This window comes from Lemur catta, chromosome 20 (genome assembly GCF_020740605.2).
Source record: "Lemur catta isolate mLemCat1 chromosome 20, mLemCat1.pri, whole genome shotgun sequence".
Lineage (NCBI taxonomy): Eukaryota > Metazoa > Chordata > Mammalia > Primates > Lemuridae > Lemur > Lemur catta.
This window is the reverse complement of record NC_059147.1, coordinates 18,112,172-18,135,248: the sequence shown is the minus strand read 5'-3', so window position 1 is coordinate 18,135,248 and position 23,077 is coordinate 18,112,172. Positions and strand designations below refer to the sequence as shown.

The following is a 23,077-nucleotide window of genomic DNA, read 5'->3' as shown; positions in this document are numbered from 1 at the left end:
AAGCCCCTTCACCTCGGAGCTGCAGGGACTGTGTTGGTGCAGTGATGGCACCCCCAGTGCTACCATTCATCACAGCCAACCCACCGTCTAGTTGGGTTGAAGAAAGCATTTGAAAAATTGAGGCCAGGCTTTTTTCCACAATTGTTGGTTGATTTCTGGTTTTTATTAATAGTGAGCTTTTTTTCCTTTCCTTTTTCTGTCTTTGGACCTCCCCCTAGTGCACAGGGTAGAGTTAGCACTGTTATGTGGTGGCACACCATGTTGGTCTGGGCAAGGCTGCTGTCTTGGTTCGTACATCGATTTGTTCACTTTATTCCTTTTCCCCATTTCCGTCCCCTCCATAGCCAACCCCATAAGTGTGTTTGATGTGTATTCTTTTATTGGTATATTGTGAATTGTTGCTTTGTGTGCCTATGTGGGTTTAAGTGTGCATTTCTGTTTATTTATTTAGGATTTTAATTAGTTACATACATAACGTTTTTAACTTAAGGAAATGGCTTGGTGGTATGGATCCTTTTGTTTTTTCAAAAGGATCTGTTTTCAGATCTATCCTGTATACTTTAATCCTGCGGTCCCCAACCCCTGGGCCGTGGCCTGGTACCAGTCGGCGGCCTGTTAGGAACCAAGCCATGCATCACCACCTGAGCTCCGCCTCCCCCACCCTCGTCCATGGAAAAATTGTCTTCCATGAACCCAGGGTGCTTTAATTCATTGCTGTGCCTGCTGCACACTATTTCATAGTGTAGATGCTCAGTGTGGCACTGTGGCGAACATCCTCGTTCTGTCTTCTGATTGACCTGCATGAGGATGTCTCTAGGACATATACTCAGAAGTAGGATTGCTGGATCATCTCTTTTGAGGACTCAAAAAACTTAATTGTGCCCTGTTTCTCCCCGTTTTCTCTTAAATGTTAGGAAGGTAGTTGCTTGGAATGCCCTAGCGTGGAGCCTCGCTCTGGAATCTTGCAGTGATACCATCCAGAGGGCAAAGATAAAGATTGGGATTTAATTCTCTGTGGGTCAGTTTGAGGTTTGTGTTCATTCACTTTGAATTGTTCAAGCTCATGCTGTTCCTTCTGCATCCAAGTATAAAGTGAGCCACCACTGCTGAGGTCTGTTCCGTTGTCCTGTTGTGCACGACTGTTTACGGACCCCCTGTATGGAGGCAGTGTGGTGCAGAGTCAGGGCAGCATAAGCACACCTTCGGCTTCTCTGCTTGTGTGCCAGCCCCATCCCTAAGCTGAGGTCACACCACTGGGCCACAGGGTCGATGTGGAGGGTCTACATGCCAGCACATAGCACGGAGCCTGTCCGGTGACTGTTCCAACTCCCGCTTCCCTTTGTTCCTTGCCTGTGTGACCCCACAGCAAGACTGTTGAGGGGAAAGGGCACACTGCTCTTTAAATTAGTGTCTAAAGGATATGGAGCGCTATATTTAAATCTTTGCTATCACATCGTGAATTATTTACGGGTGGACTTCTACCATGTCTAGAATTTGCTTCAAAATAATCTGGTGCAGGGGAGTGGATGGAGTAAAGATCAGATGACCATGTAATTCATCATTTGATCCCAGGAATGTTTGAGACTGAAAGAGGGAGCTATTAATTACACCAAGACAACAAGCTTAATACAGGATCGTCCCAGCAAAGCAAGACATGGACACCCAGGGAAAATGAGACAGGACTGACCCTGATTTGATCATTGTTGAAGCTGGGTGCTGAGTACCTGGAAGCTCATTTTATTCTATATTTTGTTTGTCTGAAAATCTCCATAATAAAAAAGGTTTTGTTTTTTTCCCCCTTCACCTGTGATTTCTTTTTTTTTTTTAATTTCAAAATATTAAAGGGGAGGGTACACATGTTTTTGTTACATGGATACCTTGTATAATGCTTAACTCAGGGCTCTTTGTGTGCCCATCACCCAAATAGTGTTCATTGTACCTGATAGACATGTTTTTATCCCTCCCCCCACCGCTTTCTTGATTTCCTATGACCCTTACATCTCTTTGTGCTCATGTGTGCCCATCAGTCAGCTCCCAATTATTAGAGAATACATGTCTTGTTTTGTTTTTCCATTCCCGAGATACTTCACATAGGATAATGGTCTCCAGTTCCATCCATGTTGCTGCAAAAGGCATTATTTCATTCCTTTTTATAGCTGAGTAGTACTCCATGGCATATATGTATACTGCATTTTCTTAATCTTCTCGTGAATTGAAGGGCACTTAGGTTGATTCCACATCTTTGCAATTGTGAATTGTGCTGCAGTAAGCATTCTCATGCAGGGGTCTTTTTTTTTTTTTTTTTTTTAATAAAATGACTTCCTTTGGGTAGATACCCAATAATGAGATTGCTGGGTCAAATGGTAAGTCTACATCTATTTTTTGAGGAATCTCCATGTTGTTTTCTATAGAGGCTACACTAATTTGCAGTCCCACCAACAGTGTGTAAGTTCTTCATTCGCCCTGCATCCTCGCCAGTATCCAATGTTTTTTTTACTTTTTAATAATGGCCATTCTGACAGGGGTGGGGTAGTATGGAGTATCCCAGTGTGGTTTTAATTTGCATTTCACTGATGATTAGTGATGTTGAACATTTCTTCATATGTTTGTTGGCCATTTGTCTGTCTTCTTTTGAAAAACCTTGGTTCGTGTCTTTTGCCCACTTTTTAATAGGATTGTTTGTTTTTTTCTTACTGATTTGAGTTCTTTGTAGATTATGGATATTAGCCTTTTATCGGATGAATAGTTTGCGAATATTTTCTCCCATTCTGTAGGTTGTCTGTGTGCTCTGTTGATTATTTCCTTTGCTGTGCAGAAGCTTTTTAATTTAATCAAGTCTCATCTATTTATTTTTATTGTTGCTGTATTTGCCTTTGGGGTCTTAGTCATAAATTCTTTGCCTAGGCTGATGTCTAAAAGAGGTTTTCCTAGATTTTCTTCTAGAATTTTTATGGTTTCATGCCTTACATTTAAGGGTTTTATCCATCTTGAATTAATTTTTGTATATGGCAAGAGACAGGGGTCTTGTTTCATTCTTCTGCATGTGGCTATCCAGTTTTCCCAGCACCATTTGTTGAATAGGGCTTCCTTTCCCCAGTGTATGTTGTTGTTTGCTTTGTCAAAGAGCAGTTGGTTGTAGGTAGATGGTTTTATATCTGGGTTCTCTATTCTGTTCCATAGGTCTATATCTCTACTTTTATACCAGTACCATGCTGTTTTGGTTATTATAGGCTTGCAGGATAATTTGAAGTCTGGTAATGTGATGCCTCCAGATTTGTTCTTTTTGCTTAAGATTACTTTGCCTTTTCAGGCTCTTTTTTGGTTTCAAATTAAGCATAGAATTAGTTTTTCTAGATCTGTGAAATGTGACATTGGTATTTTGATAGGGATTACATTGAATCTGTAAATCACTTTGGGCAAAAAAAAAAAAAAGTGTTTTTTTTTTTAAAGGAAATTTATCAGAGTGCAGAAATGTTCAGAAGTCCCCACTGTCCAGCCTGCTGGGGCCCATGCCAGCCCATCTGGGGTAGTAAGCCTGGGTCACTGGTGCAGGCTGCTCTTCCACTGTCTGTGGGCACTTCCAGGTGTAGGGGTGGGTGGGGAAGAGTAGATGGAGAGGCCCTGCCTGTTCCTTGCCTTTGGTAGGAGGCATGAGAAACTGGAGGCTGTTCTAGCACAACATGACTTGATTTAGCATGGGGGCAGGGGCTGTCCTTTTTCCTCCCCCAGTACTGTCAAAGCCTGCCCAGGTGTCAACCAAAGCAGATCCCATCACGCCTGCTACACAGCCTGGTGGCAGGGGTGCCTGCAGTCTGCGCACACACATGCATGATTATTATCTGTGCCCCTTATCGGAACCACAGGTTGGGCAGGAAGCAGCATGACCGCAGTGTGTTCCTAACTGACATTCTGTCTCACACACACTTTGCTGTCCTACTTAAACCCCCACTGTGGTCTGGCAGTTGCTGGAACCTTGAATGGTGGAAGCAGCCTCTGCTGGGAATGGACTCAAACAACAGGCTGACGTACTCTTAATTTGTTACCTCTTTCCGGTTGTACACCTGGGACTTTTTCACACAGTTCCATGAGTGTGATACTCATTCATCCAACAGATATTTTGGAGAGCCTATCATGCACCAGGCTCTGGGGATACAGCAGTAAAAGGAACAAACTCTGCTTTCAAGAAGCTTATATTGTAATGAGGAAGATAAACAGCAGGTGCAAGGGTGGCGAGTGCTAAGAAGAAAATACAATGTGATGGGGGGTCTAGAGTGGTGGCTGGTTTAGACTCATTGTCTGAGGAGGTGAGAGGGAAGCAGCAGGTGTCAGAGAGGGGCCAGAAAGCAAATGCAACAACATGAGGGGTGGCCAGGTGGTGGAGGGTCACCCTTCCAATGTGGCTGCTGAGTGTTCAAGAATTGACTTAAAATGCTGTCACGTGGTGGTCATTGTCGACCTTGAAAAGGGTGATTTGGGGGATTGGAGTAGGTTCAAGAGGGACTGGAAGGAGAGGAAGTGAAGGTGGCCATTGGAGACAACTCTCTGCAGGCCCTTCATCGATAGTGGGGCAGTTGCCCAAGGCGTAGGAGGGGTTGAGAGAGCATTGTGTAGGGTGGGGAATAGCGGCTTGTGTGCTGGCTCAGGAGAAAGGAAAGATGTGTTTAATGGAACTTGCTGTAAATAGTCCCCTTGTATGCCTTAGCAAATAATAAATGACCCTGATCCCCAAGTATAGAGCCCTGGGGGGCCTGGTCCAGTTTTCTTCTTCCTTCGGAGTCTCCTCTGTACTAAAAGTATGTGACAAGTGTTGGGACCCTTACCAAAATATCTGTTAATATTACAGTATGTTTTAATCTTCTGTCTATACTCTTTCTCTTGTTATACAAATGGTTCTGAACCCTTGGGTTATAAACCCCCAAACCCTTTGACAACGTAAATCTAGGGATCCATTCCTAGAAAAACACACCTACCTCAGAATGTGGCATATTATTTAGGAGGCTGTTGTATGCTCTGAAGTCCATTTCAGGAGCGTCCAGGTTGAAAAGCTGTGTTAGATACATTCAGTAGACAGCCACTTAGGTCTGTGAAAATTGTGAAAAGAAGGAGAGCTCTGTGGCCTTCTCTTCTCTCCTTTTCTCTAATGGGTCATCAGTTCACTGAGGGTGGAAATTATATTTAATGTTTTGCCATGTTTCCTTACTACTTAATAACTAGGGTAAATATGAGTGGATAGACAGACTAACTTGGTTGCTTTTCCTACTTGATTGTGGCATATATCTATATAATTTTCAGTCATTCCCCAAGAGAGGATGCCATGTGCTGTGGGCCGAATGATCATGTTTTGTTTCCTCTTCCTCCCCCCAAATTCATGTGTTGAAGCCCAATCGCCAATGTGTTGGTATTTGGACCATAGGACCTTTGGGAGATAAGATGAGGTCATGAAGATGAAGCCTCCTTGATGAGATTGATGCCCTCATAAGAAGAGACACCAGAGCTCTCTCCCCACCATGTGAGGATACAGCAAGAAGGTGGCCGTCTGCAAATAAGGAAGAGGGCCCTCACCAGACATCAAATATACCAGCACCTTGATCTTAGACTTCTCAGCCTCTAGAACTGTGAAACATAAATGTTTATTGTTTAAGCCACCTAGCATATAGTATTTTGTTACAGCAGCCTAAACTGACCAAGACACTTGCTTCAAAATTTTTAACAGAGCCAGGGAACCCCAGTTATCTAACCCTTGTTAAATTTGATCCTTTAGAGAATAGCCATTTCTCCTATAGTGATTTGTATTAATTTCATATTGCCGCTGTAACAAATGACCACAAATTTGATGGCATAGATTTATTTTCTTATATTTTTAGAGGTGAGAAATCTGAAATGGTTTAGTAGGCTAAAATCAAGGTGCTGGCAGGGTTGCATTCCTTCTTGGAGGCTCTAGGGGAGAATCTCTTCCCTTGCCTTTTCCAGCTTCTAGAGGCCACCTGCTTTCCGCTTTCCTTGGCTTGTGGCCCCTTCATCTTCAAAGCCAACAGCGTAGCATCTTCAAATCTCTCTCTGGCTGCTTCCATTGTCATATCTTCTGTGACTCTCCTGCCTTTCTCTTTCCCTGAGAAAGACCCTGTGATTGGGCCCACATGGATAATCTCCCCATTTTAAGATCCTTCATTTATCACATCTGCAAAGTCCTTTTTGCCATGTAAGGTAACATTCATAGGTTCTGGGGGTTAGGATGTGGACGTCTTTGGGGAGCCATCATTCTGCCTCCCACACATTCGTATAGCTATTTACACATGCATTCCTGTGTAATGGCTGCGTGGGTAAAATTTCTCCTGCTTTACAGATGCGAAAATGAAAGCTCAGGGAGATTAAGTGACTTGCCCTTGGCCATATAACTCGGGAGTGGAGGAGTCAGCACTTGAGTGCTGGAGTTCTGAATCCAGAGCTATATTTTCCCATTATGTTTGTCTCCTTGTTTTATAACTCTCTTCCTCACATTTCAGGAAATGGTATTTGTCAATATTTATGTTCTTGATGCCAGTATTCTGGGAAGTTGATGTGCTGACTTGAAATGAAGGAATGTCAAAATGAAAGTAAAAGTAGTCTTCAAGGTGAAATCCCAAAACAAAGAAGGAATTGCCAGTTTATATGGTCCTCTCATTTCATAAGCATTTATGCTTATAAGGTCCAATACAGAGACTGCTTTACTGGCTTAATATTTTGTCTACCGACACAGTGCTTGATTTTAATGTTACGTCATATCACAGATCTTTTGCATGCCAGCTAGATTACTTGTTGTCATTAGGAGATGTTTGACTATGACTTTCTTTTTTTTTTTTTTTTTTTTTAATTTTTTTTTTTTTGAGACAGAGTCTCACTCTGTTGCCCGGGCTAGAGTGAGTGCCGTGGCGTCAGCCTAGCTCACAGCAACCTCAAACTCCTGGGCTTAAGTGATCCTACTGCCTCAGCCTCCCAAGTAGCTGGGACTACAGGCATGTGCCACCATGCCCGGCTAATTTTTTCTATATATATTTTTAGTTGTCCAATAATTTATTTCTATTTTTAGTAGAGACGGGGTCTCGCTCAGGCTGGCCTCGAACTCCTGACCTCGAGCGATCCACCCGCCTCGGCCTCCCAGAGTGCTAGGATTACAGGCGTGAGCCACCGCGCCCGGCCTGACTATGACTTTCTTAACCTTGGAATTATAATCGTGAATAAAGATTTATGAGGTGTTGCCATGTTCCTCCTACCATGTTGGAGCTGCCTCCTCTGTCCTCTTGCTCCCACCCTTCTCCCCTCCTGTTCTTATCTCCAGATTCAAGTAATCTGAACCAGAGGCACTTCACATGCCTTCGTAAGGGTCATTCACTATTTTAGGAAACTTAGAATTCATGGTCCTTCTCATTCATGCTTTGTGTCTGGAGAGTCTCCCTAGGAAATTCCTTTTGAACCATTGGTCAGGACCTCATAGCTGTCTAGGGTCTTTCCATCTCTTTTTCTATGGATGGATGACAGAAAAGCAAGGACTGAAGTATGAAGGCCTTCTCTTACCCTGGGAGTTCCCTTTGATGGGATTGATCACTGCCCTGCTGTTGAGCTTTCAGAACAACTCCATTCTACTCTTTGGCTTCTTCCTCTTTAGATGTAAACAAAGCTGCGACCCATAGGACCATGATGTCCTCTGAGTTCCCGCCTCTACCTACTTCTGTGTTGGAGGTACAGCTGAACAAGGATGCCCTGATGAGAAGGGGCCCAGTCTGGGTCCAAGGCAAGAAGCCAGCCTACTTGCTGTGTGCCAGGGCCCAAACCTGAGCTGATAGTTTTTATGAAATGAATATAGCAGCGCATGTTCTGCATCCTGGGATTACACTGGGAGCCGTGGAAGGAGCCTTTTAACAAACCTCCAGTGACATGAAGGCTGGGGCTGTCGGCATCAATAGATGTAAGTTACACAGTGCACAGCAAATGGTTTTATTCCATATGAGCAGTCACTTAGATGTGAGTGTCATGTCCATTTGCTGGTGAGTCAGATACTGTGCTGAACATGATCTAGTAGTGTGTTTAAGCATTTTCTTTGGTGCCAGTGAAAAATTCTCAGCCAGTGGGGTGGATGATGGGATAGACAATGCCTTTAGGAGCCCAGAAATAAACTGTTGGTCCTGTATAAATTCTGTGTAAAACTTTCTTTCTTTCTTTTCCCTTCCCTAGTTCTCCTTTTCTCCCCCAATCACACCTCCAAACACACACACACACACACACACACACACACACTCACAGTCACACACTTTCCATAAAAAAGGCAAGTGAGTTAGAGGTTGGAATTTCTAAGTATATCAATAAAGACCCCAGGACTTGGGAAAACAGTCTATACATAGGGGAGAAGCAAACCTGCAACAGGGAGGTTCGAAGGCCAGTCCTCTTTCTGTAGGAAGGTCTTCTGAGGGCACCTGCTGCAAGGAAAGCCCACCCTGCATGCCCGGTGTCCTGCTTAGAAAGCATTCCCCTCGAGTCGGAAGAAGTGATGCTCCCGCTCCCGCTCCCGCTCCCGCTCCCGTATGTTGTAAGGTAGAGACAGTCCATAAATCCTCGGGGGGTGGTAACTGCCCTTTTTGCCTAGAAACCGTTTGTTATTGTTCCCTTTGTTTTAGTTTCTTGAGGGGAGGTAGGTGGTCCTTGGCTACAATCCTTGCTGATTTTATGAGGAACAGGCTGGGCAATTCAGCCCACTCTTACTAGTGTTCTCTGGCACTGCCCAAACACTGGGAAGTCCAGCCAGCAGTGGTTGTGGGTATTGGGTCCAAGGGGCATAGGTGAGTTGGGATTGACATGGAGGTGGGACAGCCATAAGAGAGAAAAACAGCTAGGCATTTCCTGGCCTGACCTGTCTATCACATTACCTAGCTTATAGTTAATCCTTAATATCTAAGAACTAGAAGAAATTCCAGCCTGACCCTTGGGATACTGGACCTAGAGGAAGAGGATCTTCCTTTCCAAACAGATGGTCCATCCTTTAAATAAGACATCTCCAAAACACAAGTCAAATGTTCCCCTGCAGACTTTACTTCCACACCTTTTGAGTCATAATTAGATGTCCCTGAACCTGCCCCAGTGTGGTAGGCAGGTGACAAGGAATTATACATTGACTTTCATCTTTCCTACACAGTAGATGGGGGGACTTGATTCACACTCATGCTAAGCTTTTCAGCTCCTTGTACTTGCTTAGGCTCAAGTCATCGGGCCATAATGTCCCTGTCCCACCCGTCATTCCCTCCTAAGTAGCCCTTCCAGTGCCCCTCTGGAAAAAGTGGGTTAGAGGGTCAGAGGGAACAGGACAAATGAATAGCCATAGCCCCTGCTCTTGGCAGATGCTTTTCCCATTCTTCACGTGGTTGCAATGCTGTTGTTGAGGCTCCAGGGGCCAGGACTGCAGTACGGCAGGGTGGGTTTGATGTCCCTAGCCCCACCTCCACGTGCACACTGTGTAGGTCTTTCCCTTGGTCCCCAGCTATAGATATCTCCACTGAGCCTCTTCTGGTTTGCAGTAAATGCACAGGAATAAATTTACTGGGTATGTGATTGGGATTCAATCAGCATAATTTTTCAGATATCCATATATGTATTTTTCATAGGTTCATTGATTCTAAGTCACATACATTTCACAATTTAGCAACTCTAAAACCAACATATGTTGTGTAATCACGTCTTAAAATTAAAATTGGCAGCTTTTTTTCTCCTCTTGTGGAGGTTCATAATAGTGCCTCTTACAATTGATGGCATCTTAGAGTCCACAAAATACATTATGTAGGTTCAGCTCATTTTTCACTTTTTTGCTTCAAGAATTTGTGAAGTTCCTTGAATAGGCAGATTCACCAGCATGCCTGAGTATATTCGAGCTGTGCTGGATATACCCAGTAATATTACTAAGTAGCTTGTACAAAGTCACCTGGGAATTGGGAAAGCCCATTTCTTCTGACACTGAGTCTGATTCTCTGATGCCTAGTTTTGATTCTCCTTCCTCCATTCCAGCCAATGTAGAATCAAGAAACAGCTAAAGTATGTTGCGAGTGGAATATACCATGCTTAGAATAGAGAATGGAGATCACAAGTAAGATCTTTATAGAAGATAAAAATTAGGAATCCTACCACCCAACAGAAGAAAATGGCTAGTCACGGTATATTAGATTATCAATATGGAATACAGACATTGAAGATAACAAGTATATAGATTGTGGTTGATACAAGGAAGTGTGTACATGCAAAGAGCAAAATATGAATATCCAGCAGATAGCATTCTGGGGACATAGTGGCCAGAACACATGTCCCATCTCTTTGACTCCCAGTGCCAACCAGTTACCTCTTTGAGCCAAGCCAGGGTAGGGGGCAAGGGTGGGGAGACATTGCAAGGCCCACAGGGAGGTAGAAAGGCTGAGCTCCGGAGACGAAGCTAAGAGAAGTTATGAAGAAAGAAATAAGGAACCTGGAAGGTAGAACCAAGACAACTGACATACAAGCAATAGGTGTATTAGAAAGAGTAAATGGTAGAGGGAAGGGTAAAGGTCAGGACAGGCTAGGACTGGGTTATGAGGTTGTCACAAACATTCTCACAAGCTCAGTAGCTTAGTTCAACACATGTATTTTTTCCCCATGCTACAGCAGGCAGTGCAGGTCAAGCGGGGGTATTCTGCACCCTACCATGTGGTAAATTGCGCACTGGCTCTTAAAGTCCACTTGGATGTTCACACATTACTTGTGCTCACATTCCATTGGCCAAAGCAAATCCCAGACCCACCCTTAACTTCAAAGAGAGCAGGCAAGGGCCTGTATAGGTGGAAAGAGGAAAGCCAGAACTATTTGGCAAACAGCACTCATGACTTACCACTAGGGGAAATAATGAAACAAAGAAGAAAATTTCCCTAAAGAAGGAAGACTTGAGTCTACATATTGAAAGATAAAAGTGATGAGAAAAGATACATCTAAGCATATACTGGTAACATTTCCAAACTCTTATGATGAAGAGAAAAATCTTTCAAGCATTCAGGCCAAAGGAACAAATTATTTACAAAGGAAAAAGACTCACGCTGGCACCAGATTTCCTACTTGTAATAATACCAAGAAGCTAGAAGATGGTGGAATTTCATCTACAGACCACAGAGGATAAAAGGAATGCAACTCAAGAATCCTGTACCCAGGCAAGTTATCAGTTCAGCTGTCAGAATAAAAGAAAGGTATTTGAGCATTTACCAGGATTCACAGAGTGTGTCCCCTGATGTCACCTGCTGCCCTTGTCCTCTCTGTGCCTGGATGCTCTGCCCTCATTGTTCTTGTAATACATCAAGGTGTCTGCTCACCTGTCGCCTCCTCAGAGGCCTTCCCTGACCGCTGCATCTAAATTAGCACCTACACCCTCTGCTTGTCTTTGTCTTCACAACAGAGCTCACTGCTTGACGCTTTGTTCAATGCTTTATTATTAAAATTTCAAACACAAAGTTAGAAGTATAACTTACACATCTTATTTTTTGATGCATTTCATTTCAATGGAGACATCAGTTCACTTCCCTTTAAAAGCTTCAGGACATGTTAACTACAGTTCAGTATTTGTTTATAGTTTTTTTCCTGGTTGAGGTAAAATTTGCAAACAAAAAATCTCAAATTTTGTGTTTATTTGGTGAGTTTTGACAAATGCATGCACATGTGTGTAACACAAACTTTCGTCATGATATAGAACGTTTTCCTCACCTTAGAAAGTTCTCTCATCACCTTCTCAGTGAATCTCTGTCCCCTACCTCCCTAGAGATAACCACTGTTCTGATTTTTTCCACTATAGATTAGTTTTGCCTGTTCTAGAACTTCATATAATTGGAATCATAATATGTTCACTTTTGTGCCCTTCACTTGGCATGTTTTTAATATTCATCTGTGCTGTTGCATGTATCAGTAGTTTCTTGCATTTTATAGCGGAGTGGTGTTCCATTTTATTCTGTGAATGTACCACAGTTTCTTTATCCATTCTGTTAATGGGCAGTTGAGCTGTTTCCAGTTTTTGGCTGTTATAAATAAAGCTGAGGTGAACATTCTTGTAAATGTCTTTTGTAGGCATGTATTTTCATTTCCTTTGGGTAAATATATACATGAGAAATTGCTTGTGTCATAGGCTAGGTGTATGTTTGTTTTGTAAGGAACTACCAGACCTTTTCCCAAAGCAGCTGTGTCATTTTACACTCCCTCAAAAATATATGAGAGTTCCAGTTGCTCCACATATCCACAAACATTTGGTGGTGTTAGTCTTTTACATGTTTTGTCTGGCATCTTAATAGACAGATGTATTAGTCAGTGTTCTCCAGAGAAACAGAACCAGTAGTGTATATGTGTATGGGTATGTGTATAAACAGATTTATTATAAGGAATTGGCTCACATGATTATAGACAAGCTTAGAAATCCCATGATCTGCTGTCTGCAAGCTGGAGACCCGGGAAAGCTGGTGGAATAGTTACAATCCAGGTTCAAAGGCCTGAGAACCAGGAGAGCTGATAGTATAAGTCCCACTTCAGGGGCAAGAGAAGACATATGTCCCAGGTCAAGCTGTCAGACAGAGAGAGTGAACTCTTTCTTCTGCCTTTTTATTATATTCAGGTCCTCAACATATTGGGAAGGGCAATCTGCTTTACTCAGTCTACCAAACAAAATGCTAATCTCATCTGGAAACACTCTCACAGACACACCCAGAAATAATGTTTAGCCAAATATCTGGGCATCCCATGACCCAGTCCAGTTCACACATAAAATTAACCACCACAACAGACATGTTATATATATATATACATATACATACACACATACAAGTATATTAAACTAGCTTTGATTGTCAGTGTGGCTGTCTTCTGATGTCTGCTCTAGAGAAGGTTCTTGGCTCCTGGGGAAACAGGTGAGCCCCCGAGGCCCTGGAACAGAACAGCAGAATGTGAGTTCAGAAGAGAGATGTTGAAAGAGTCAGAAGCCAGAACTCGTGGGCCTTTTCCCAGCCCAGAATGTTCTCTAGGAGAGAGTGACTTACACTTAAGCAACCAATAAATTGTTGGTTTTCAGTTAGAGAGAGTGAGTGTGTGTGTCTTTGAGGGTGAAGAGTGTGATACCTACAGTTTAGGAATGTAAAAAAGCATCGCATGTTACCCTTTGATCTTCTATTTGTAATCCCATTTAATAAAATTCATTCAGTCAAGTCCCATTTTACTGGCATTAAGCACCACAGGATGTGGCAGGGAAAGGTTGAGGCTGGAATCTGAAAACTGAATAGGAAGGTCAGAGTCAGGGGCAGACGCTGTCTGAGCTCCTAGGCCAAGAGGGCTTCACGTCGGCCCCTCTTCCCCAGGCCCTCTCACCTGGTTGGCGTGGCTTCCTTTCCCTGGTTGCTTCTTTTGATTCTTCTACCTTTAGGTGATCCCAGAGACAGGCAGAACTGGGGCAGCCTTTAAAATAGCGCACTGGCATAGGGAGGGAGGCAAGGGGAGGGAAACTGGAGCAACATGCCGCCAGCACATGGTCCTGCCCGAGAAATCAGGTCTTAAAGGAGAAGGTTGCAGTTTGGGAAAATGAGAAATATATCGGTCCCCAAAGCATGAAAACTCTAATTTATATGGCAAGATAAATGTTATAGTGGATTGGGAGAATTCAGTAACCTGAGCCAGTTGCCCTGTCCTTCCTCAGTTGCTCTGTTGGTCAAATGCAAGGGCCTGGGTCGAGTCCCAGAGGCCCAGGTACCCTGACCCAGGAAGGTGTGTGATGCGCATGCCCACATGAGCATTCCTGGAGTCACTGTTGGCTCACCTACCAGTGGGCCTGGTCTGACCTTGTGGGTTTCCCTGTGACCTGACAGTAAGGGGTCACCCACCAGTGGCGAGTGCAGATTTGCCTTCTCTCTGGAGCTCTGGTCTCTTGCACGGCAGACAGAGTGGCAGAGGATTCCCCACTTAAACGAGGCGCTGTTGAAAGACAGGAAGCAGCTGGGCTCTGACTGATCAAACGCTCTCCTCAGCTCTTCTGGCCGTATAAACACTGAGCTGAGCTGATGAGGAGGGAAAGAAGGGAAATCAGGTCTCCATGAGAAGTGCTCTCTCGGCATCTCTCGGTTGGGAGTGGAGGGATCCCACAGTGGCATTGCAGAGTTGGGCGATTACAGACACATTCCCCACAGTGCTCTGCCATTTGATTCATTCCTTCCTCATTTTGAGAGATGGGCAGAAGAGGACAAGGAACCAGATAAGTTCCCTGCCTCTGCTCAGACTGGTGGGAGGAGATAACGGCTGCAGACGAGCCAGTGTCAGACCTGGCCAGCAAGCCTGAGCTACCCGACATGTCCCTTCGCTCTGTCAGTGGCAGACGTGGCAGACAACCCATGCAGGCTATCAGCTCACTCAGAAGGGGCTGGAGCACTGGCTGGCTGCTCCCGCGGCCTCCAGGACCGGGCATGGGCAGAGTCTGGTCTCAGAAGCAGTTAGGGAGTGTCCTGAAGACTCCGCCTGTACCTTTCTTTCTCTTGAAGGAAAGTAAAACATCTCTTATCCTCTCTTCTGAGTGTTGATGAAAGTCTCTTAGGAAACTTGACAAAACCATGCATACTGGATGACTTTGCAGGCCTTTAGTTTATTTTTTGTTTGCAGGGCTGATTTTATTTGGTGTGGATTTTTTTCCAAAATGGAATCAAAATTTCCTGGATATTTTAACCTTCAGACAGCTCACAGATATCACAGTATTTCATCATTCTGTAGGGCTATTGGCACTGAATTGTGACTAGACAATTGTGAGAAAAGATTGGGGGCAGTAGAGTGGTAGAATCCATCCTGATCATCAGATGGCCTTTCAGGAAAGAAGGTGGGAACATTAGTCTTTTCCCCTTAGCTTTTCTATGTGTTTTTCTGTCCCTCTTACCTTTCGCCCTTTATCTTCCATTTAAAAGGTAATCTGCAAACTCAGCGTCTTACAACCCGAGCCAACGGCTCAGGGCCAAGTGGAAAGCAGAGCTCTATCTTCCATGTTAACAGAGTTCCCAGAAAAAAATTATCCATTGTTTCAGGTCATGGGATTATCCAGAACCATGGGCACTTACGGGGAAATTGCTGGAACAATGTGGAAGGTTCAGAAATGAGTACTTAGTGACTAAAATTTTAGTAACTAGAATTTATGTTTAGTGTATTTGTGTTCTTTTTGCCATGTAACCCCCCCTGGTGTGCTAGCTGGCCAGTAGCACAGCACAGTGAGTAAAGGTGCAGACTCATTGTTCAGACTTCCTGTGTGTCGCGCGCCAGCTCTGACTCTTTCTGGCCATATTAGCCTCGAACAGGTTATCTTCTGGGCCTTGATGTCTTCATCTGTAAAATGGAGTTAATAATAGTATCTGCCTTATGTTTATATTACAGTAAATGAGAATACATGTAAAGAAAGCACAGTAGCTGTCCATAATAATGAGTGCATACATGCAAACTATTATTTACTATTGTGCAAGAGTAGGTGCTGTGGAGCAGCGGTCCCCAGCCTTTTTTGGCACTGGGGACCGGTTTCATGGAAGACAGTCTTTCCATGGGCGGGGATGTTGGGGGGATGCAGAACTTACGCCGTGATGTGAGCGGTAGGAAGCAGCTGTAAATACAGATGAAACTTTGCTCCCTCGCCCACCGCTCACCTCCTGCTGTGCAGCCTGGTTTCTAAATTTCGTGGAAGACAGTTTTTCCATGGATGAACCAGGGTGGGAGGTCGGTGACACTGGGAAACAGCCCCCCAGGGTTGGGGACTGCAGCTGTAGAGGTTAAACAGAGACTGTTGTTCTCACACTGCTGGTAGGGAACGTGCCAGGAGCGGTGCACTGTGCTCTAAAAGTTCAGAGGAAACAAGAACAGGATCTAGCAGAGAAGGGCAGAAGTGTGGTGGCCGCTGGCCACCCCCAGCAGATGGCACAGCCTGTGGCCAGTGAACCCATGCTCAGGCTGCTGCTGGCCCATTGCCTGAGCCCTTCCTTAGTCCCCTAAATCCTTCCTCTCACCCTCCTGTTCCTTCCTCCAGGCGTGATGATGATGATACCACCTGCATTTGATTTGCTGCTTTTCAGCACACTTTCATGTTTCTTATCTCATTTAATCCTTGCAAGAGTGAGGTAAAAATCCCCCACTTTTCACATGAGGACACTGAGATGTACAGGGAGGGATAGGTTACTTACCAGGGCCTTGAGGCTGGAAAGCCCAGGCCATCGTGCCATTTCCCACTCATGTAACAGACCCTGAGTTATTGCTTGAGCTTTACCAAAATAAAACAGGAACACCCAGAGGTAGGTGCTGCTGGTGTTACTGAACCTGCTTTAGTTAAAATGTGGGTCTCTTCCTACTACAGTGGTGCTTCCCTTCCAGAGGTAATACTTCCAACCCACCTCTTTGTCAAAGCCCTGTGCTCCACTCTTTCTTCCCTATTGGAAAGAACTGCAGGTTGGGAGCTAAGAAATCTGAGGCTAGTCTCTGTGTGCAAGTTACAGGCCTCACTGGGGCCTGTTTCCTTATCTGTACAAAGAGGGGATTGCTCTAAACCTGCATCTCAACCTTTTTTTTTTTTCTAGGACATAGATGTCTGGTGACATTCCCTTGTAGACCTTGTTGGGTGGCCTACTTTTCCCAACACCTTAGCTGTAATTTGACCCCCGCTCCTGCACTCAAGGAATCATGTTGGAATACAGGGAAGTGAAAGATTCTATTATAAGGATAACCTTGAATCTGTTCTGAGTTATCAAGAAAGTACATACTTGCAAGGTGCAAGGTTTTTTATTAGTCACATGTCACTTTTAACACTTCACAGTGAAAGTGTTGGGGCCTGGTGGCGGAGAACTGTTCTGGAGCACACTTGTCCTTGCCTGCCACAGCACCAGCCCCCAGCCTGCAGACAGGTGCCAGCTTAGCACGTTTAAAGTACAGGTGTCCTGTAGTCATTTAAAGGGCTGCAGAACCTTGGTCTTTGGAATTAAATAAAAAGAAAAAGAAAAAAGCTTTGTGAAAGCAGAGAGACGTGGGTTAGCTGTGAAGAGCATCTTCATTCTGTGAGGCTCACGTTCGTTCCTCATCTCTCCATCAAGTGTGTGACACTAGGTCAGCACATTTCTAAGCTGGGTTACAAATAATCAGCCTGGGGCTTTTTTGATCCAGCTCTGCCAGAAAACTGAAACCGTCAGGTTTCTCTTAAGGCTTCTGGTTTCATTACTGAAGGATTTGTAACTACCCAGAGGTCAGAAACACAGCCTTTTCTCAAAGCGTGGCCAGAGATCTTGGGTTGGTAGCATTTGCAAGACATTTTAGCTGAGATGTTGAGGTGCTAAGAACCTTTGAGGAAGGGGGTTGGGGGATGGGAACAGTGCCGTGGAGTCAAGTGTCCACTTGGTCCATAGTTAACCAGACCCTGAATTTTCTGTCTGGTCCTATAGTTCAGAGCATTGTCACTGAAAAAAAAAAGAGGATTTGGAGGAGACTTTAAGCCAAGTGCTTGTGCCGGCTTCCCATCTCGGCACCACCCAGCCGCCAGGGTCACGGCTTTCCACAGAGTTAGGGAGGCTCGACGGGAAGGTCACCAGTGAAGGTGTGAACTGTCCCCCTGTCCTGGAACAGCTAGCAGTCGGCTTGCACATTGAGCCTTTTATCTGTTTCATAAGAAATGCTGCAGATAGGTATTTCCAGCATCAAATAAAACTCTGTATGGAAAATTTTAACTAAAAATTTATGGTAGCGTCAAACCTTTACGACAGTACAGTTGACCCTTGAACAACGCAGGGGTTTGGGGCACCAACCCCCACACAGTCAGAAGTTCTCGTATAACTTTTGAGTCTCCCAAAACTTAACTACTAATAGCCTGCTGTTTATCAGATGCTTTCCCAATAACATAAACAGTTGATTAATACATATTTTATATGTTATATGTATTATGTACTATATTCTTACAATAAGTTAGCTAGAGAAAAGGAAATGTTATTCAGGCTGGGCACGGTGGGCCCACACCTATAATCCCAGCACTTTGGGACGCTGAGGCAGGATGATCACTTGAGGACAGGAGTTTGAGACCAGACTGGGCAACATAGTGAGCACTTGTGTCTACAAAAACATTAAACAGTTAGCCAGGCACAGTTGTACACGCCTATAGTCCCAACCACTCAGGAGGCTAAGACAGGAGGATGACTTGAGCCCTGGAGCTCAAGGCTGCAGTGAGCTATGATCGGGCTACAACACTCCAGCCTGGGTGACAGAGCAAGACTTTGTCTCTTAAAAAAAGAAAAGGAAGAAAGAAAATGTTAAGAAAATCATAAGAGAGAATATATTTACTATTCATTAAGTAGAAGTGGATCATAAAGGCCTTCATCCTTGTCACCTTCACGTTGAGTAGGCTCAAAAGGAGGAGGAGGGGCTGGTCGTGCTGTCTCAGGGGGGCAGAGGCAGGACAGCCACATGTAAGTGGACCTGCAGCATTCAATCCTGTGTTGTTTGAGGGTCAGCTGTAGTTAGATGTGCTGTATTAGGAAGTCCAGACTGGGCAGATAGGAATCACCATCACACCAGGGAGTAGCTATGATATGTACAGTTCAATGCAGACAGATAAATAAGATTTCAATGGCTGGGGATCTTTTTGGTAGAATTTATATGGAAAAGTTTTGATCCATTTGAAAATGATTTCAATGAAAGTAAAATGGAAAAAATCAGAAAATAGTTCATCTGTGTTGTATGAAAAAAATAGATGAAGGGATTAGGTTTGCTTAATGTGGTTCAACTCAGAAGATTCTCAACCAGAATTCTCCAGTAGGGGTACAATTCTGTATCAGTTGAAACTCTTGGGTTTGTAAGTAGTCTACAGTTCCTTGGGAATAAAATGGCAGGATCACAATACCCTGTATTCACCTGGCACCATGAAATTGCTGTTATTCTCAGTGGCATTTAGCCAGGGCTGGTGTAGCATTTGGGAGCACTCAGGAAGGCCAAACCGCAGCTCACACACTTCTCAAAGGACAGCTGCCTTGGCCATGAGGGAGGCAAAAGGTGCTCCGGGTGAGGGATGGAAGTGCTGGTGGCTGCAGGGATTCCTCTCCAGGTGGCCCGGGCACGTGGTTTAAAGGCCATGAGGCAGAAGGATGGGAAATTATTAGGCAAAGGCTAACTCTTCAGCTGTCTTCATTTGGTGTTTCTCTGTCCCCACTGTCCACTAGACCCCCTTGAGAAGGAGTCTGAAAGAAAATAAAACTCCAATCAGTTGTCAGTGACCTCTGTTAAATGTTAGCAAGGGTCATATGACAGGGAGAGCCCTAGTGAGGGCCGGGAGTCGACGGCTATAATAAAAAGGCAAATCTTAAATGACTTAATGAAGGAGAACTCAGGTCTAGGGTGTGTCCAAATTGTCATCCTCCACGTTGACTCTGGCCCCACGTGGCTGCAGTCAGCTGAGAGTGTCCATGTGTATTTTGTGGATATACTGGATTTGGAGAAAACATTTCATCCTGTTCTCCTCTCTTTCAGGTTTCAAGTGCCCCATTTGCTCCAAGTCCGTGGCTTCTGATGAGATGGAAATGCACTTTATAATGTGTCTGAGCAAACCTCGCCTCTCCTACAACGGTAAGGGCTTGGCCTGCCTCACCAGCCCCCCGCACTGGTTGGGGAGCCTCCAGTGGAGGGCGGCTCTGTGCAGCTTTGCCACTCTGGCTCTGGCAGGAATGGTTCCTCGGGTGGTAAGGAACCAGACTGTTCCAGAGAGCCTCGCTGCTCAGGTGGGAGAGGAAAAAAAGCAGGACAAGGAAGGAGGGCCCAGGGGTCAGGTCCACGACCTGGGGAGGTTCTCTGCTTGCTCCATTAGTCCTCTGCCCTTCAGCACCCTCCTTCCAAGGACTTGGGTTGGGAGCTTCGGCCACTCCTTAACCATCACCCCTGACTGTGTTAGGCCCCAAGACCACTGGGCTCACTCCAGCAGCAGAGGGCTAGAGTGTACCGTCTCTCCTGGGGGAAAGTCTGTGTGCTGGTGACACGCACAGATCACTGGGAAGTCTGGCCATCCTCTCGTCACTTTTAAACTCAGGCAAACACCCGAGAAAGCCTTGTGGCTGTCCACAGTAGAGAGCTTGAGGGAGTGAGTACAATACCAAGACACTTTTTAGGGATTATAAGTGCTGACAGTAGCCAGGTGCAGTGGCTCACGACTGTAATCCTAGCACTCTGGGAGGCCAACGTGGGAGGATCACTTCAGCTCAGGAGTTCAAGATCAGCCTGAGCAAGAGCAAGACCCCATCTCTACCAAAAAAATAGAAAAAATTAGCTGGGCATGGTGGCATGTGCCTATAGTCCCAGCTACTTGGGAGGCTGAGGCAGGAGGATCACTTGAGCCCAGGAGTTTGAGGTTGCAGTGAGCTACGATGACGCTACTGCACTCTAGCCAGGGCAACAGAGCAAGACTCTGTCTCAAAAAAAGAAAAGAAAAAGAAAAAAAGAAAGTGCCGATGGGCTGCCTCGCCGCTCCACCAAGGCATGTTGCCTCCTACCTTGGAGGCTGCTTCAGAGTTCAGCAGTGAATACCGCAGGGGATAGGATCTCAGGGGCAGGGCATTCCGTGACTCCCATGTCACCCTAACATGGCATCTCTGAGGACAAAATGAGTGTCAACATCTCCCTGGTATTCTGTGGTTAAGGAGTTGGAGTCCAGCTAATCGGAGTTTCAGTCTCCCTCTCCACTCACTGACTATAATCTTGGACAAGTTGCTTAGCTTAGCAGAGCCTTGATTTTATGGTCCATGAAATGCAGCTAACAGTACTTGGTTGATAGGATTGTGAGAACTGAGTAAGATATTACATGTAAAACCCCTTAGTACAGAGCCTGGCACATGGTCAGTGCTTAGGAAGTTACAGCTGCCATGAAGGATGTGAGACCATCCAGAGGTTTCTTTTTGCAATTTTTCAGAATAAACTGAGTTCTCAGTGCTACTTGGCCCACGCTGCTGGTGACTCTCTGATTTTCCATTCTTATTGTTCGGTCTGGTCTCCAAACCATGTTCATCAGAGGATTGCGTCCTCTATGAGAACAGGCAGTGGATCTGAGCAGGGGTGCCTCCAACCCTGGGCTGGGCCTGCCTTCGCAGATTAAAGTCATAGCAGGGTTCTTAGAAAAAGAGTGCTAGGATTTCCAAGAGTCTGAGGGACAAGATCATTTAACCGGGGTCCTGACGATGACCAGTTCCTGGGGAGACTCTTCTCGCAGACGTCCTTGGGCTTCCACCCTGCATCCTTCTCACTGCCAAGGTGGGCTCATGGGCTCTCCCCACAACAACACTAGCCTAGGCAGGGCTCATGGTCCCAGAGCCTTCTTTCTCTTAATTACTTGCTCAGCCAGAAGATTCTGGATGCAAGCGGGCACGTTACCTACTTGTCTCAGCTACATGCAGCCTGTTAACCTTTGCACAGGTTGAAGGACCAGCGCAGGACAGGTTATGGCTCTGTCCCTGCCCCCTGCATTTCCTTCCCTTTTATGTCCTACCTGGTATCTGGGAAGCCTCTTTCCTTCCCAGTGGACAGCCTTCCTTTTCCCCTGGTCTGACTGCCCCGTGTCCCTGAATCTGTCATCACTGTGTCACGTGTGCATTGTGTCGAGATAGATGCTCAAGCTCAGCTTTGTCCCAGTTAGCCATCTCTGCTTGGGACCATGGAGGGACAGGAGCCTTCCCTGCATCTCGTGGCCCTCCCCAGTCACAGCCTCAAAAACTGTATTCACTTCTTTCCCACATGTGTGGAGACCTCATGAAGACCTCTTTTTGTCCTGTGGGTTGCTGGGGAGAGTTCTCCGTAGACACTGCCTTTGCTGTAGTGAGAACACAAAGACGCCTCAGAGGGGGCTCGGGCTGCGAGGTCTTGGCTTGTGGAGTCATCAGGGAGAACTTTGCGAGAGCAGCTGCAGGGGACAGAGTGCTCCTGGGGCCAGCGAGTGAGGAGTTACCCACACACACATGTGGAGAACGGGGGAGGTGAGGGGCTTCAGCTCCTCTGCCTGAGGACTGCCTGAGATGCCCCCAAGTGTCCCTGTCCTCCACCTTGTCAGCACTTGAGTGCCTGATGCTGCCCGTCCATCTCTTCCCCCCAGCAGCTTCAGGGAAGAGCTGGGGAGACGAGGCCTGGCAGTCCCACCCGAGCACAGAGTACCTGCAGAAACCTCGCTGGGAGTCGAGGTCCCCTGAGAGGAAGGGGAGGTTGGCCAGCCAGCCTGAGGCATAGCTGCTGCTGTTCCTGCCCTAGTCCTAGTTTTCCCCTTGTCCTTGAGTGGCCACCTCCTCAGGGGATGTGTGTGTCTGTGTGTGTGTGTGTGTGTGTGTGTACACATGTGTCTCTGTGTGGGAACTAAAGGCCTTGAACCCAAGCCCCAGTTTCTGCAAAAGCCAGTCCTTTAGCACCAGAGACAGAGGCAAATTGTCTCCAGTCCTCCCAGTGGACTTTGTCTTAAGGTGATGAAGGTGCTTCAGAAACAACAGCCGGCCTCTCCCTGGACACTATTGATGTGAAAAGGAGGCTTTGGTGGCACATTCAGTCTTTGTCTTTTCCGAAGACACCTAAACCTTCCAGCTGAGAGGAAAGCGTTTGCCCCCAGGGGCTGCACATGGAGTGGAAGTCTCCAGGGCCTAACTAGGCCCTGCCATAGCTCAGATAAAGCATAAGCCTTTTGAGGGGCAAAGGCCAAAGCTCCCAAGTCGGAAACTCTGAGTTTATTTTGTTTGTGTCAGTAACATGCTTGCCCGTGATGTCTCATCATCCCAGCCTCACCTGCTTCACATACCTTTTCTAATTAAAAAAAAAAAAAAAAGCGAGGGTACTTAAAGAGTCTGTGAGAGGTGAGCTCTTAGAATCTTTCTGGAAAGGGGGCAAGGTGAGGCTTTCTTAGAGGGTGGAGAGAGAAGTTCCATTGTCATATGAAGATTCGCTAGAACTCCGGGTCACTCCCTGGAGACTTCCCCTGTCTCACACACTTCTGCAGTTGCTGGCACCAGTTGGGGAAATTTTTAGAAAATTTATGGTGGTTGGCCGGGCGCGGTGGCTCACACCT

General features: G+C 45.6%; 1 protein-coding gene across 4 annotated transcripts in view; it reads left to right on the top strand.

Moving 5' to 3' along the window:
- The window catches only part of ZNRF1 (zinc and ring finger 1), a 103,988-nt gene that overhangs the window by 69,613 nt on the left and 11,298 nt on the right, over positions 1–23,077 (top strand). For all 4 annotated transcript variants that reach the window (XM_045533941.1, XM_045533938.1, XM_045533940.1 and 1 more), the window contains exon 2: positions 19,522–19,617. In XM_045533941.1, the coding sequence (XP_045389897.1) occupies positions 19,522–19,617 (96 nt within the window). The remainder of the gene's footprint in view (positions 1–19,521; positions 19,618–23,077) is intronic.